General features: G+C 51.4%; 2 protein-coding genes across 5 annotated transcripts; one reads left to right on the plus strand and one right to left on the minus strand.

The window, feature by feature from the left end:
• The first annotated feature begins 75 nt into the window (after positions 1-75).
• On the plus strand, positions 76-4,812 carry TSR3 (TSR3 ribosome maturation factor). Of its 4 annotated transcripts, XM_061570058.1 has the most exons (7): positions 76-806; positions 2,109-2,346; positions 3,234-3,427; positions 3,535-3,708; positions 4,196-4,250; positions 4,363-4,420; positions 4,460-4,812. In XM_061570058.1, exons 1-7 carry the CDS (start codon positions 647-649, stop codon positions 4,703-4,705), a joined length of 1,125 nt encoding a protein of 374 aa, XP_061426042.1. In that variant the 5' UTR covers positions 76-646; the 3' UTR covers positions 4,706-4,812. The 4 variants fall into 4 exon arrangements, with proteins under 4 accessions (XP_061426042.1, XP_061426041.1, XP_061426040.1 ...); XM_061570057.1 differs by having other exon boundaries at positions 78-806; positions 2,115-2,346; positions 4,363-4,812; XM_061570056.1 differs by having other exon boundaries at positions 79-806; positions 4,363-4,812.
• Positions 4,713-16,879, minus strand: DRG2 (developmentally regulated GTP binding protein 2). The gene is given in 15 exon segments (XM_061570060.1): positions 4,713-5,269; positions 5,923-5,976; positions 6,097-6,111; positions 6,113-6,156; positions 6,820-6,908; positions 7,777-7,853; positions 8,826-8,923; positions 9,602-9,692; positions 10,977-11,049; positions 12,415-12,505; positions 12,764-12,824; positions 12,987-13,076; positions 13,673-13,830; positions 16,357-16,606; positions 16,757-16,879. Coding segments are annotated over 14 exon segments (1,092 nt in total). The 5' UTR covers positions 16,421-16,606; positions 16,757-16,879; the 3' UTR covers positions 4,713-5,182.
• Positions 16,880-17,160: the final 281 nt, after the last annotated feature.

Raw genomic sequence — 17,160 nt, forward strand, 5'->3', positions numbered from 1 at the left:
AGAGAACCCCCCCCCCCCCCCCACCGTGATACAATGGTACAACCCGTTTAAAGGGACCGCGTTGAACTCTTCACGCCTCCCACGTGGTTTGCCGTGGCGCGTCGCTGATTGGGTGACGCGCGGAGCTCGCGGTGTTCGCCGTGGTGCTGGTGGCCCACGCTGCTGCTGCTGCTGCGGCTGCTGCGTCTGTGGCCTTTGAGGCGAGTCGGTGGTAATTAGTTGCCGGGAGGCTGACTCGGTGTGCACGTCGGTATCGTGAGTGGGCTGGGAGCACGGTGAAGACAGCAGCGTGTATGTGCGTGTAGAGGCCAGGAGGTGTGGGGAGCGGCAGTGCAGCGGAAAGCGACCGACCCGATTTAGATTCCCGCTCACGGCCGACTCCAGTGACCATTATCTGAACCGGTCCTGGGCCTCCCCGAGGTCGACTCGGCCTAAAATTAGTACCTGGCGCGGTGTGTAAATATCGCCGAGAGGGAGACAAAGGCGGCCGAGTGTTGTGCTGGCCACCCACCCCCTCGTGTAACCGTGCTGCACATGCTGTTGTGTTTAGCTACGTGTATAACAGGCAGATGGGTAGGTAGAAGAGTTGGTGTAAGTGGGTAGTTGTAACGGGTAGGGGGGTGGGTGTACGTGTATCTACTTGTACATGGGACCACGGGGTCGAAGGCGGGGTGGAGGCGGCGGCGGCGGCGGCCCGGCTGGGCCCCACAGCCGCGCGCCCGCCTGGAAGGAGGCTCGGCACCGGGCGAGGGCGGACGGGCCCCTGGAGGACAGCTTCGCCCACGACCTGCAGCTCGGCAACTCAGGTGGGCTGGGTGGCTCTGGGCTGGGTGGCTCTGGGCTGGGGTGACTCGGGGCTCGGGTGACTCGGGGCTGGGTGGCTCTGGGCTGGGTGGCTCGGGGCTGGGTGGCTCGGGGCTCGGGTGACTCGGGGCTGGGTGGCTCGGGGCTGGGTGGCTCTGGGCTGGGTGGCTCGGGGCTGGGTGGCTCGGGGCTGGGGTGGCTCTGGGCTGGGGTGACTCGGGGCTCGGGTGACTCGGGGCTGGGGTGACTCTGGGCTGGGGTGACTCGGGGCTGGGGTGGCTCTGGGCTGGGGTGGCTCGGGGCTGGGGTGACTCGGAGCTGGGTGGCTCGGGGCGGGGCTGGTGGCTCGGGGCTGGGTGGCTCGGGGCTGGGATGACTCGGGGCTGGGTGGTTCTGGGCTGGGTGGCTCGGGGCTGGGGTGACTCGGGGCTGGGTGGTTCTGGGCTGGGTGGCTCGGGGCTGGGTGGCTCTGGGCTGGGTGGCTCGGGGCTGGGTGACTCGGGGCTGGGTGGCTCGGGGCTGGGGTGACTCGGGGCTGGGTGGCTCGGGGCTGGGTGGCTCGGGGCTGGGATGGCTCGGGGCTGGGTGGTTCTGGGCTGGGTGGCTCGGGGCTGGGTGGCTCGGGGCTGGGTGGCTCGGGGCTGGGGTGGCTCTGGGCTGGGTGGCTCGGGGCTGGGTGGCTCGGGGCTGCGTGGCTCTGGGCTGGGTGGGGTGACTCGGGGCTGGGTGGCTCGGGGCTGGGGTGACTCGGGGCTGGGTGGCTCGGGGCTGGGTGGCTCGGGGCTGGGTGGCTCGGGGCTGGGTGCCCCGGGGCTGGGTGCCCCGTGACGGGGATATTCGTGGGCACAGGGGCCTCATCGAGCAGACCCCGACATACGAACGAGTTCCATTCCTGAGACCCGTTCGTAAGTCGAGCAGTAAGTAGGAACAATCCTGCACTGTTTAAATGCACGTAGGTCAGTTATAAAATGTGTTACGGGGTTCAACAAAGGGAAGCGCTGAAACCCTGACGCTCGTACGCACCGTGGTGGTGCATCGTGTACAGCTCGTCGAGATGAGTCGATTGCCGCATCGCCGACCATCAACAAACTGAAAGTGACTGCATCACGGACATTGTGCGAGAGCCGGGGTACTATGGAACCCCGGGGTACCGCCATACGGTTAATTTGCAAGAATACAAATGCTGGGTTGTCGCAGTACGTGGTGGTGAGCTTCCTGTACCTTGACTAGCCGCGCCGCCGTCTGTGTGCCAAGTGTCACGTTCGGCACCGCCGGGGTCTCTGCACCCCACCGACTCCGCGCAGAGGCAGCGGCGGGAGCGATGGGCGGCGATGCTGAAGCGGAGGGCGACTCTGGCGCGTGCTTCATCACCAAGATGCCATTCCCGCTGGCCATGTGGGACCTTGGCCACTGCGACCCGCGGCGCTGCACGGGGCGCAAGCTGGTGGTGAAGAGGCTGGTGCAGAGCCTGCGTCTCAGCCAGCGCTTCAATGGCGTGGTGCTGAGTCCCGTGGCCACGCGATTCGTCTCGCCCAGCGACAGGTGCGGGGCTTGCCGCATGATGGCACAGCCGTCAACGTGACTGCAGAAAAACTTTCCGTTCTGCCGAACAGGCGTCCCTCGATGTACGAACGTTCGGTTTACTAAATTTCGCGTGAACGCAATTGACAAACGATTGACACATCGATTTAATGAAATGGAATTCCCGCGTTGATGAAATTTAGTTTAGTGTTACCCTAACATGAAACGTAAAGTATTTTTACGTAAAAGAAATATAATTAATATTTTCAACAGTGTTAAATATAACTTGTGCAGTAAATGTAAAGAATGGGGAAAACAATTTACGTAATAAAAGTCGCGGGGAACACAGTGCGATCTGGGACCCGCGATGGACTGCGTGGGAGACGAGAGACGGTGCGAGTTCTACGGCGGCAGCATCATCACCCTGAGCAGTGCTGTTCCAGCAGTCGACTTCTTTACGGTGCAAACTCTACAGGAATCTCGCGGTTGAGCCACGGGCATGATCGACCGAACTGTACTTAAATACATTTGGCGCGAATAGTGAAATCTGCGATGGGTGAGGTTTTTCCCACCTTCACGAAATCACACTGACCAGCGTGGGGAAGTATGGTTAAAGAAACCCCACAACCTGCATGGGGTATGGGGAGACCCTTGTGCAAAGTAAATATGGGGTTTTAACATTGGCGTAGCCAGGCATTAATTACAGGCGGTCTGTTAGGTTGGTGACTCAAAATATTTCTGTACCTGACACACCGCATCCAGTATCTCTCGCTCGCTATGGCCTATGGTCACGTGCTGTTTACTCCAGTTTGCCAGTCACCTGGAAAATATTTGAAGAATTAAAACCCGGCACATTGCCCAGTCGACGGTAAAGCCGGACGGTGGCTGGTGCACGCGCACGCACGCAGGGAGGTGGTGGCGGCGAGCGGCTTGGCGGTGATCGACTGCTCGTGGGCTCGCCTGGACGACACTCCGTTTGGGAGAATGCGCGCGGGTAACCCGCGCCTCCTGCCCCACCTGGTCGCCGCCAACCCCGTCAACTACGGCCGCCCCTCCAAGCTGTCGTGCGTCGAGGCCTTTGCCGCGGCGCTGTGCATCGTGGGTACGGATTCTTACCCCCCCCACCCCCGAACTTCTTCCTCCCCCAACGTTACAAATTGTCATCGTGCATTGACCACGCATTCCCTCGCCTGGTGTTGGCCGCACCAGGTTTCCCCGAGCTGGCAGAAGCGCTGCTGGCACGGTTCAAGTGGGGGCGCACCTTCCTGGTGCTGAACCGTGAACTTCTGGAGCTCTACGCGCAGGGCGGGGACGAGGCCGGCGTGCTGCGCGCACAAAACGAGTGGCTCGACAACGCCCGCTCCGAGACGCGCGACGACACTGGTGAGATGGGTTGTGATTGTTTACACACAGACGAAGATCCCTCCCGTGTGGACTTCACAGACCATTGAGGCGAGTAGCGCCTATAAAGGCTGGCCAGGCACACGAGGGGGTGGGCGGGTGGCCAGCACGACGCCCGGCCGCGTTTGTCTATGCACGCACCCCTGCAGTGCGCTTCCTGGTTGCACCGAGAAATCGGCACGATGTCCTGACGTTTCGCCATCAGTGCGTGGAGCGAAATATCAGACGCCGTGCCGCACACAAGTTGGAGACCTACGCAGTATGGCCACGAAAACTACGCAGTGGTGATACAGCAAGCCCTCGTTGTAAAGCTGAGACTCAAATCTGTCTAGCGCAGTGGTCACTTCAGATTCCCTAATACAGGCAATGTCCTAGTTCAGCCAGTTTTTCCATGCAAGCACTGCGGAATGACTGCTTCCAACTGCTTGATATCACGCACCTACTCTGCTGTGCGCAACTGTACCCACAGATATGTTTGATGTGGATCTAAGCAAGGATTGCGTCAACCCAAATCGACTGCCGAGGTAAGCATTGTCGGTGTTGATCCGCATTCAGTTTTATATACTTTACGGCAAGCAAAGTGGCTTTTCATCATCATTGTGACTAAATAAGCACAATGATGCTTCTCCATCCTAGAGATTTTCCAGAGAGCAGCAGCGAGGAAGAGGAAGGCAGTGGAGATGGTAACGAGGACGGTGATGACAAGAGCGAGGGTGGTGATGGTGACGACGGTGGTGATGACAAGAGCGAGGGTGGTGATGGTGGTGATGACAAGAGCGAGGGTGGTGATGGTGACGACGGTGGTGATGACAAGAGCGAGGGTGGTGATGGTGACGGGGGTGGTAATGACAAGCGCGAGGGTGGTGATGGTGACGACGGTGGTGATGACAAGAGCGAGGGTGGTGATGGTGACGGGGTTGGTAATGGTGGCACGAATGAGCCGTCAATTGAAAAGGAAAAGATAACAGAATATCAATAGGAAAAAATCACATTTTCAAGTCCTTGGGGAAAAAATATCTTATTTTGTTTACATTTTCTTAAGGATTTAATTTGAAGTGGAAAAGCAATAAAATATTTCCAAATTTCCTTGTAAGCTTGTGTCTGATTTTATTCACAAAGATGTTAGTCAAAACAAAAGCCCCGACACTGGAAACCAAATTAACAAACAGCATTTGCACTCCACGGATGTCTGTAGCAGCACTCTTCGTCGCTGAACCCATAAAGGCTCGGATGGTTTTGGCCAAACTAAAAGGCAAAGTTTTACGAAAAATGTAATTATCAAATCTGTTTGATAGCTCGTGAAACAAATGCTAAATGTGTACAGTCAATGCTTGCTCGCTTGTCCGACGCATACACTCACAGCTGTCCCGCGCCGCGTGACGTTTCGCGTTGGTGTTGGCGCGCGTGGCGGATTGTGCCGCGGTATTGGGCAACTTCTTCCCTCCCGTCCTGGTCTTCACTTCTTCACCACTTGGATGACGTCATCGTGCTCCATCCTGTGGCCCGCGCCAACCCGCTGGGGGCTGTACTTGGTGCTGGTTCCCTGTGTCAGGGGCGGTGGAGGGGGCAGTGTAGTGGGAGAAATGAAATCAACACAGTGCAACGTTGGGTCTTGTACGGTGCTTTGAGATCCTTGATGACAAGCACTATATAGATAAAATTGTTATACCCGCCCCAACCCATTAACCATACTTATCCAGTGGAGTATTTACGCACAGTGGAACTGTCATTTGCTAAAGCTGTTCACATATCTGACCTACATATTAAAAAAAACGTATGTTACCAGGTAAGGTCCACTGATCCATGAAGCTCTTTTTCAGAAGCGACCTGGCTATCAGAAATGATAGCTCAATGAAGTGGCTTATATGTGGGAATTTATAACAGCCAAATCATCTAAACGCATGTTGATTCTAAATGTGGAGGGAAAAACTGGAGAACCCCGAGAAAAATTCACCCAACCACAGGCAGAACATGCAAACTCTAAATATACAGCAGGCGTTGGGATCGGGATCGAACCCATGACCTGTATACATCTCGCCACTGCGACATCCCACCAACACAAATCAGCCCCCAGCGAGTCGAGTACGCGATGTACCGCAACGCAGCAGCGCGTCGGCCACTTTGTCAGCTTCACGGACGGAGGCCAAACTCCCGACTCAAAACTGTCGCATTCGTGGGTGCCAGCATCTTTCTTACCCACACGAGGGCGTACTTGAACTGGCTGGTGAGGGTCCTGTGGATGACGTGACACTGCAAGAGATTGAAAGGGCACGTTGCGTTTGGGCGACCTCGACCGTGGTGCCGCTGTAACCAACGACGATACACGACGCGCGTGACAGAAGAGTATGCGTTGTGCGGCGCGACGCTCACCACATGCTCCACTGTAGGCGCTGCGCCTCAGGATGAGCCCGCCCTCAAAGTCCGGCCGTTCTGTGGGAAGCAGAAAGCGCAATCGCTCCGACGACTTAGGGATTTTTCATTCATTGCGGATGCACTTCAATGGGAAACGTGCAAACTGTGCGGTAAATACGACGTGATTCTGGAAAAACAAGATGTGGGCTATACATGTACAGCCCTTTGTAAAAGTATGGTCTTCATTCCGCCGATTTATCGCAATTCTGCTATAGATGCGGTGTCACTCGACAAGGCATCTATGCATACATCTCATCATCGGTGTGCTCGGTATCGGAATGGCCCAGGCGGGAGGGGATTCACCAGCCTCCCAAAAACCCCTACCAAGAGGAAGGCCTTTTAAAACTTCAGACAGGAGGTGCACTTCACATACACTCTTCTAAGAGATCGTCACATGACGGTCAAAACAAATACTTTAAATTCACAGCGCTAGATTTCAGCCAAATTAGGTGCAAAAACAAATTTGGCAAGATGGTTTATGTTTGAAACAAACATTGGTGATCAGGCTGACACTTATCAACTCCCTACACTCAAAAACCAGTCAAATCATGGGCATCTGAAACCCATGTTCAAACAAATGCAGGATCTCAGTGCCCTGACCTATGAGCACGGTTCCCTCCGAGGATCTGCAATCCTCAGAATAGGTGGAGTGCGGGGGGAGGTGAGTATGTGAGCTCTCACCCCCTCTCTTTTTGGTGTAGACACGAATGAGCGCCAGGTATTCCCAGAGCACCTCCAGCAGGTAGTCCAAGTTCAACTTCATCTCACAGCTGCGGGCAGGACACAAGTGTGGGTGCAAGAAACCATCCGCCATCTTCACTACTAAACCTTGCCTTTAGACTTCCACTGTCCTAATTCATCTTCTAGGCTCCCAGGCTCCACCGTCCCTCTGTGCCTCCCTCGCCACCTGCGCCCAGTCTCACTGTCGTTCATTTTCCCTTCTCGCTCCCCTCCACTGGAACCAACTCCCACTGCAGCAGACAGAGCAACCATCTTCACTATCAAAACAACCTGCAGCTTCCATGTCTCCCTTAGAACCCCCATCACTTCTCCCCTAACCCATCCTACTACTGCTACTCCCTGCCCCTCAGCTACGACCAGGACTACCCCAACCCCTATCACGACCCCAACTCCTCCCCTCCTTAACCACTTCCACCTGTCCTGTCACCATAACTACACCGCCACTTTTAATAACCTCACTCTTTATTATAACCACTATTATCTTACATACAATTTTACAATTCTTGTAAAGCACCTTGGATTAAGGCGCTATATACATCGATATAAATGTACACAAGACAACTGTTTTGTTGACAGGTTTTTTTTTGCTGAGCTATAAATGCAATGACTCCACGATCAATGACTGCACACACATCTCACGCGAATGTCATCCCTCTAAGTTTCAGGAACACAAGACGACTCCTCGCAACTCCCGAGGCCAAACGCGTGTTGGATAGCATCAGAATCCACGCGTACGCACGACTGCTCTTCCTCGCGGCGCCAAGGTTCTTCACGTCCGTCTCGTTCACCCCCTCGACCTGAACGTCACATCGGCATCTCATTTTGCATAACCCCCACGACGCATCACTCGGGAAGAGGATGGCTGCATGCCTAGAACGTGACAATCCGCGCTCGCACCTGATGACCACGCTGTGAGGCTCCCTCGCCAGCCTGTCCACCTCCTCCAGCGAGATCTGGTCAATCTTGTTGTACACCTGGAGGCACGCGGGGCGGTACGTCATGGTTAGGGGGGGTACGTCACAAGTCGTGCGTCGCGCATCGCACGTCACATCGATCTGCCAGCAGCCGATGAATCCACCCAAGCCCTCGTCCAATCGAAACTTAAACTAATCAATTAAACTAATCAATTTTTTACCAGGTAAGGTCCACCGAGCTATTAGCTCTTTTTCAGGAGCGACCTGGCCACACGTCATCATAGCTCAACGAAGTGGCTTATCGTGTGGCAATGTATAGTAGCTGCAGGAATGTAATGAATAGCAGCCGAAAAAAAATTAAAACGTACGTTGCTTCTAAATATGGAGGGAAAAGCCAGAGGATCCGAAGAAAAATCCACGCGACCACCACGGGGAGAACATGCAAACTCAAAATATACAGCAGGCATCGTCAGGATCTGGGTCAAACCCACAACCTCCTGCATCCCAGGTGAGGGAGATAACATCTCGCCACCGCGGGGCCCCAATCAAACCAGTGTGACAAATTGTTTTGTCCGAGACTGTTGTCATCTGCAGCTCTGACACTTGGGGAGTTGCAGTGTTGAGCTTATTTAATTTACTGAGAAATAGGAAACGGCATAAAAACTGAGTTTATAATTTGCTTTTGAGAGTGTACATATTGTAAATAAATTCTGTCATCTGTCGACAGCTTATGTTTAATGTTTATTTTAGATTTAGTTTTGTCTTGCTCAAAGGAATCATGGCCAATAGTCGAGAATAATTTACTGTGGACAGCCAAGGAATGGAACGCGAAAGATGGCGGGCGGCAGTTTTGAGGAGACCATCTAGCAATGAATTGACCAAGGCTGGTGATGATTGATTTTATGTAAATGTTCCCAAGTTATTGGATGTAATTATACATTTACATCTGGCAATGCCACTCACAGCTCCACACAGCTCCTTGCCAAACCTCCCTAATGCCCTCCCACCCCCATGTGCCTATACCCTTCTTACGTAGAGACACGGCATGTAGACTCGGTTTCCGACGATGACATCGATTAACTCATCCGCGGTGCAGTCCTCTCGGAAGAGCACCTCGGCGTTGAAGATTTCTGCAGGGCTAGGGTCAAGGGTCGAAGGACAGCTAGGACTCACGGGGGAGGGGCGCGCACGGGTGGGCAGCGGGGCGCTTGCACGAAGCTAGAGACGGTCGTGAATGCTACGCGTGAAACGGCGGTGCACTTTGTAGCTTCTAGACGGGCGCTCTAAGGTGCAAAGGCTCACTCGTGCCCCCGCTGGCAAAGCGGTCTCCAGGAGGGGAGGCTCTTAGAGCGCCCGTCTAGAAGCTACAAAGTGCACCGCCGTTTCACGCGTAGCATTCACGCGATGTGTTTTCGCTTGAACGCGGTTTTTCTTTTACAGAACGTTTTTCGCTTAAAGCGCACCGCGCCCGCTATAAGACAAGTCTAGTCGTGTGTGACGGACTACTTTTTTGAGCGGCGTGGAGGGAAAGCCTGGAGGAGCCGGAGAATAATCCACATGACCACGGGGAGAGAGACATGCAAACTCTAAATTTCAAACAGGAGTCAGGGTCGGGATCGAACCCATGACCTTGTGAATACTGGGTGAGGTAGTTAACATCTCACCATCGAGGCGAGATTTCCAGGTGCAGAAATGTCTTCAGGGCTCACCGATCGCACCTCCGATTAGCACGGCTGGCTACGTACGGTGCGAAAGAAGTTCAACATACATACAACATACGTCGCACTGAGCCTGGCGCGCAAGGATACTGTACTCGTGCAGGATGAGCTGACACAGCTTCTCGGAGCACTGGGTGAGGGGCACAGTCGAGTTGAACGCCAGGCCGCCACCTTTCTTTTGCTGCAAGAGAAGAAGCGTCGCGTCAGCTGTGGAATTGTCAGCTGAGTTATTTATATATATGTGTGTGTATGTCAACAACCGAATAGTGGGTAGCAGTGCAGTAAATAGCTGCAGTAAATAAAATACGGGTAGCCCTCGATTACAAAAGCATTCATCAAAAAACGCACATAAAACGACATTTTGTAAATCTGAATGGCTTTTCCCAAAAATATACACTACCTAAATTACTTTTCACAAGACAAAAATAATAAAAAAACATAAATATTAAGAACGATCAAATAATCATGAACTTAAAACTAAAATAATTAACCTTTGCAGTGAATTTTAAACATCTGCTGCATGTTGGAATGCCTGTAAAGGTGATGTGGAGGCGTTGCGGCTGTTTCAATTCAGGGACACCGTGACACTGTTGTGGACGGATGACGACACAACCTCCAGCGTGCTTCTCGTTTGATGATCTCACGGCGAGTGGTGGCAGTGAAATTTCATTAACGTAGAAATTCGATTTCGTTAATCGAAAAGCGTCAATAATTTGTCAATTGCATTAAAGTGAAATCTTGTCAACCGAACCACGTTGCGAAATCAAGGGATCCCTGTACTGTACTGTGCTCCCAGGTCTATGCTCCCCACCTTCACCAACCTGCGCCAACCAGCATGATGACGTATGGTCAAACAGCCCTCGTTGTCTGTACAGGAAGGGGAGGAGGCCCTCACACGCTGATAAATAGGAAATCACATTTTGGACATTTGGCTTGCGTAAGAACATGGGACTGCGGTCTGGGATGTGGAGACCTCACGGACTCATCCCTCGGTTGTGACAACTTGTTTGTCCGTGGTTCTTTTGTTTTGGTGCCAATTCTTCATTTGTTTATTCATTTTAATTATCTGAGGGTTTTCATTTTATTGGCTGGTAGTTATTATAATAGATAAGATTTGACCCTTGTAATAATTAATGTAGAGCATTGTGGGATGCAATTAGCACGAATCATTCTATATAAAATAGAAATTATCATTATTAGCAGTGTAAAGACAAAAAGGCTGCACTTGTACAAACATGCAACGTTTCACCTCCCCCTTGAGTCAACATATCATTACGGTTCAGGATTGAAATTCAATTCTATTATTGATTCAATTAAATGCCGAAGGGTGATACTGTATATGCAAACACACACGAACAGACGTTGTGTACGGATGAACGCGTGAATGGTACTCATCCCATGTAAAGATACCTTTATCGAGGTCTCAATCCCTCCCGGTCGCATACAAGCGCTGCGAACAGCTCACCTTAAAATAGATGTTCGGCTTCTGTACATTGAGACGAATCCCCACGGCTTCCAACTCCTTCTCCAGAAGAGTCCTGAGCAGGGTGGAAGGGAATCTCCGTGTAATTTAGCACAGCCATTGCTTACGACACAGCTCATAATTAGAGGCAGACCTTGCTTAGCACGACCCTGTAGAACGCCATTTCTTTAGAGCGCTCTTGGTCCTGGAGAAAAATATAACCAAAAAAAAAATCCAAACATCTATAAAGCACTTACGAGTGAGAACACGCAGCAGCAGCGCCGGCCGAGGAAACGCAGCCGCCCCCATCATTCGCTCAGCCAATGAGAGCGACGAACACTATCAGCCAACCAGACCTCACCCCCCACCCGCGTGATCCGCTTATTATGATTTGTGGTCACGATTACATTTTTTTAATCTACTTTTTGTTTCAGAGTTATTACAGTACGTTCAGCCAGGTGACAACTCACGGGGCCAGGATAGAGTCCCAGGCTCCACCGAAAAGAAACGTCACCACAGACATTTAGACCTAGGGTATCGATAAGACCCAGATTGGGAGTGCAGCAGCTCCAACCTCGTCTGGCACCGCTGGCTTGTAGGAGTAGAGTAGAATTCACTCATCAATACAGTACATAATACTTACTGATGTTATAATACATTATTATCATTTATCAAATGTTTACCAGTTGTATTATTATTGTTAGCGATATTACCGATATCGCAATGAAGACCTCATATATTCATTCAAAATAAATAAAAATACTGTCAGCAATGCATCCCCATACAAACAATGGCATCACCCCTTCTAGCGTCGATTCGATGAGCGTTCCTCACTTCCCCATGACCACATCTTGAGCGCTAAACAACGTCTGCCTGGGCTGAAGATTCACTGTGCAACCTTTAGCAAGAGGCTTGATGTTATAGCCACCTCTATTATTCACTAACCTATTGAAAGCATCGCCAATGAACCCATTGTAATCCTGTTATATGCGAATGGATTAATTCTGTTATCTGTGTATACGCGGATGAGAGGGGCGTCCTGAAAGTGCTCATTCTTCCGATTATCCACATCTTTCTCGGATAAGAGGAATTACCCCAAAGCTACAGAAAATCAATTTTATTGTCTACATTTATCTGCAGATAATAGTCAGACAGATGTACTATTGGCAGATCCTACTATTTGTGCCTATCCACAAACACATTTCAGATGTGGATAACCACAGAAAAATCCAGATATTAGGATGTATTTGCCCGCATTTTGGAGAAAATCATCTTATCTGTAAATATGCGTTGCTCATAAGATTAATTCACGTGGCTATCTGAGCTTCACTGTAACATGGCAGCATGCATGTAGACGTACGCAACAGCGGGCGACAAAGGCAGTGGTGAGCAACCGGTAATAGGTGAGGAAGTGTGGGGAGATGATAGCCACTGGCCGTACCTCTGCACATCCCCCTTGGTGGCATCCAGCATCATGATGACCACATCTGCCGTGCGGGCCACAGCAATCACCTGTCGCCCACGCCCCTTACCTACACACCGAAGCGTGATACAGTCAGGATTTATAGTGACTAAATTACGTACGTGCGCTGTATAGGAAGTGGAAGAAAAAGGAAAGTCTCGAGTCTGTACTCGAGTCAAAAATGTTGAATGCATGGCTGTATGCCGAAAATAACAGATGCAAAAAGGCACGGTGGAAAAGGCAGGAGCCACACAAATTCACTAACTCATCCACTCAGTCACCCACTCAGTCCCCACTCACTCGGTCATTTACTCGCCCACTCACTCACCCTGGGCAGCCCCTTCGATGATTCCCGGCAGATCCAGGAGCTGAATGTTGGCACCGTTGTACTGCAGGCAACATCCATTTGTACACGTTGGGCAACGACGAACCGCATGGCTTGGCAATATAAATAACAAAGAGTACCGTAAAGGCTGGTACACATCGCTTGACCATTGCCATATTGTAGGGATATTTATATTGAATGTTAAGTGCATGAGAACAAAATAAACCTCTATGACGCCCGGAATGCAGGTGAGCGTGGTGAACTCGTAGGATGCGCACTCGCTTGCCGTGGCAGTCACCAGACTCAGGAAGGTGGACTGCGCATTAGGAGGGAGGATCGAAGCAGAGTGGAGAAAAAGCATTGGGGGGAGGGCAGACAGCGTGCACAAGGGAATACAAAATCACCGGGTAGAGCAGTGGCGGGGTGGTTCACGAATGGCACTATGCACCCAGCTACCTGAGTTCAAACATTAGTGGGGACTGATATATGAACTGGTCCTGGTACTCTCTCCTTTACAGAACTTACACGAACCAGCATGGTGAAGTATAGTCAAACAAGCCCCATGAAAAACATGGCATGGGGAAGCATTCACTCAGCAGCAGGCTGGCAGAGCTATCACATTACATGAACTTATAACAGGCCACTTAACTTTGGGAGATGAGAGATTACTTCACGATGATTAAACGCGTTCAACATTTACGCAGGGAAAATAAAGCATCCAAAGCAAACAAAATTCGATCATAAACAATTACATTAAAGCTTCAGGGTAGCTCCGAAAAGGCTGGCACAGCATGAATAGCAATGAATCGTTACATTCCCAATCCCATTCACCACCATGTTGGCGTATTACTCTGCGGTCAAGGGTGAGCTTCCGGAGGTGAGCAGTGCCTACAGCTGCATGAAGGAGCTCACCTTTCCCACGGAGGGAAATCCGATGAGGGCGACGCGAGCATCCCCGGACTTCATTACATCGAAGCCCTCGCCCTTGGCGGCCGACTTTGAAGGTTCCAAGAGCTGGGCACGGTACTTGGCCAGCTTGGCCTTCAGCAAGCCCAGATGGTACTCCGTGGCTGAGGTCCAACAGCCACACACACAAAGACCCCCCCCCCCCCCGCATAGCCTTTAGAGACTTTTGGTGCAAATGCTGTTTGTGAGCACCAATGAAGGCTGGCACGGCACACAAAGGGTGGCCAGCACAACCTTGGTCTCCCCAGTGGCGATGTTTACACACTGCACTAGGTACTCATTTGAGGCTGAATCGATCTAAGGGAAGCTCAGGACCGGTTCAGATGTTCGTCGTAAGCGGGAATCGATCTCTGGTCGCTGTGTTCGTAGCACAGTGCGCGAGCCACTGTGCCATTGCTCCCTATACACACAGCCAAATACACACATAGATGCAAACACTCATACACAAGATCCTTACACTTGTACAGACAAGCACATACGCACAGACATGTATCCACCTACAGAGATGTAAACACACATAAGAACCAGAAACACATACGTGCAGCCACACACACACATTTGCAAACACCTACAGCCACACACATGCATACACAGCCACACACACACATTTGCAAACGCCTACAGCTACACACACATACACAGCCACACACAAGCATCATTTCTATACAGTAGCCGAGCAAATGCCTAATAGGCCAAAATGTCAAGCAGCCAGCAACCATCAACGCAATCAACGTTTTAATCGATAAGACTTAACTAATTTCATAAATTGGGCAAGATTATATATTGGGAAAAAAGGCGATCGGAGGGAATTCCAAAGTCTAGCAGTGTTAGTAACTTGGATTAGAAGTGTAAGCTGCAGTGTGGTGGTTGAACACAGTGTGGGTGAGACAACACAGTCAGTGTCTAGTAGACCAAGTCCTCAACATGGGGGGAGGAATCAGTCAAGTTTATGGGAACAGTAGCCAAGGTAGCAGTGACTGAAGAGTGATAAGGAGATTGACTGCCGATGAGCGAGTGACTGGAGTGAATTAGTGAGTGCTGGATCATCAATCATCCTGACTGCTTTAAGTTGCATGCTATGTGTATATTGACATCAACTGTACAGATGCACACATGCACAGACATGCACATATAAAAGCCTCAAGCGCATACACGTGCACACAAGTGCGCATGTTTAATAGAAAATGTATTGCAAGACAGATTTTAAATATTTGTATGAAATGTCACTATGGTACATGAATAGTTAATGTTTCAGCCCACTGCCAGTTAAGGGCCACCCCCCCCCCCCCCCCCACGTGGGTTATTTCTTTTTATCACACTTCACCATGTGGTGGTCGGTGCAGGTTGGTTAAATAATCCCATTCAGCCCACATCCAGCAGTGGATTGACACAAAAGGAAAAGGTAGTCAGAAATCTTGGGGTCATCTATGAAGCCACACTTTCCTTCCAGGCTCTTAATGAAATATATTACAAAGACTTAATTTTTCCATCTTAGGAATGTCTCCCATATCCGATCCCTTTTCTCTGCAGCAGATGCAGAGAAGCCGGCCCATGGCTTCATTTCATCTCGCATCGACTATTGCAACGTAATTGCTCCCTGCTGTGGCGACGAAGGTGCTTCACAATGTACATGGTGTGCAGAATGCGACCGCTCAGGTGTCAACCAGAAAAACCTTGAGAATAGGTTTTCCACTTTTACTGGCAGCAAAACAGGTGTTAAGATGTTAAAACATCAAACTGAAACCTTTTACAAGGAATCATGTTTGCATTGACCACAATACTTGTGGTCAGAATGCAAACAAAAAAAATACTCTGATAATATATGCATTGTCTTTGAAACTGGTTGGTCCACACCAGAGACAGCTTTCTTTCGAGCCTCGTCTCAAACGGTGTCAGACCAGAGGACGCCAAAAGGCGTACAGCACAAAGACAACGCCACTATCAGGGTAATGAGAGCTCGGGGTGAAGAGCTACATCATTGCCAGAAAAAAAGGGGAAAACCTCTTCTCATATTTTGGTACTGGCAAAGGAGGTCCCATGATGTAGCAGAAAAACCTTCTTCACATCGCATTACACCCTGTTGGCCTATCTGCACTGATTTCCAGATTCACAGATGATTCCGTTTAAAATCATCTCGCCAACTTACAAGGTTCTGCATCACTTTGCCCCAGCCTACAACAGAGACACGCTCCAGCCGTGTCTCCTCAAGGTCTCTAAGTTCTGGGGGTGCAGCTCTCCTCTGCATTCACAGGTCACAGAGGAGTCGGTCGATGGATGCCCATGCGACTGCCACTCTCGAACGCTCTTCCACAAGATCTCAGGTTCTCCGAATCTGTCGACATTTTTAAAACACGTCTTGAAACATATTAATATACGTCCGTTTATTCAACTATCAGTAAATCATTATCTTCGAATTATTTATATGCCGAATGTTTGCTGCTGCGTCTGAAACAAAGTGACAGACGCACCACCACTACCTGTGGTCTCCACGTAGCACGGTCACCACGGTTTAATTTTCCCAGGGGATATTTTCTGCCCCCCCCCCCCAACCACTCCAACCCACGGAATCCCTCGGGAGAATACTTTGCGGAGCACAGCCCCGGCTGCAATTAAGCCCTAACCACCATCACCTTTATTCTTCTGCGTACGGGAAATCTCCCTCTCGATCTCCGCAATCTTTTCCAGTATCCCCATGGCTTCTCACGACCCCGGCGGGGTGAGACACGAGAAGGAGAAGACGACGACGAGACGAGCGGAGAGGATGAAGACAGCCGAGGGGGTCAGTCTCTGCAGCCCCGTCTCGGGCCGACTCGGTCCGGCCGAGCGCCAGGCGCCTCTCCCTGCAGCACCGCCAGGCAAGGGTGGTGCTTCTCCTGAGGCCTAGTGGGGAAAGTCAAGAAAAACGACACAAAATGAAGGCGAGCGACACAGGGGGTTGTGCGTCGCGTCTGTGTCGCGTCGCGTGTGTCCCGTGCTGTCGGTGGAGCTGTGTGCAGGGAAGAGTCGCGAGGAAGAGTGGCAGACGCTCACCGGCACTCGCACGCGTGGGGTGACGGCGCGCAGGCGCTGAAGCTGACGGGAGATCCAAGGGACCGCGGCGATTTGCGAGTCCGGCAGCGGAACGTCCCAGAGTCCCCGGGACGCCGCGGGTGGGAGGGGGGTGGGAGGGGGTGGGAGGGGAGGGGCGCCCCGTGGACTCACGAAGCCCCATTGGACGCCGATGTAAATGTTGTGTCGTCAAACCCGCCGCCACCCCACACAGCCAAATAGCAAGGAGTGTCATGTCAACAACTCGTGCCAATTAGTCACACCAACTACTTCAGGTACACAGGCGTGTTGGAGAGTAAATTCACAACGTTTACAATTCGGGTACTGTGATTACAACAACAACCGTTGCCACCACCGCCTTCATCCGGCGATTAGCTAGACTTGTG

The sequence above is a fragment of the Lethenteron reissneri genome, chromosome 44 (genome assembly GCF_015708825.2).
Source record: "Lethenteron reissneri isolate LAM-NWPU_2019-01 chromosome 44, ASM1570882v1, whole genome shotgun sequence".
Taxonomy (NCBI): domain Eukaryota; kingdom Metazoa; phylum Chordata; class Hyperoartia; order Petromyzontiformes; family Petromyzontidae; genus Lethenteron; species Lethenteron reissneri.

Excerpts from the sequence above, each read along its gene's own strand:
- TSR3 (XM_061570056.1), top strand. The coding sequence starts at position 647 with ATGGGACCACGGGGTCGAAGGCGGGGTGGAGGCGGCGGCGGCGGCGGC. Across the intron at positions 2,347-3,233 it reads TTCGTCTCGCCCAGCGACAG|GGAGGTGGTGGCGGCGAGCG; the intron begins GTGCGGGGCTTG and ends GCACGCACGCAG. Across the intron at positions 3,428-3,534 it reads CGCGGCGCTGTGCATCGTGG|GTTTCCCCGAGCTGGCAGAA; the intron begins GTACGGATTCTT and ends TGGCCGCACCAG.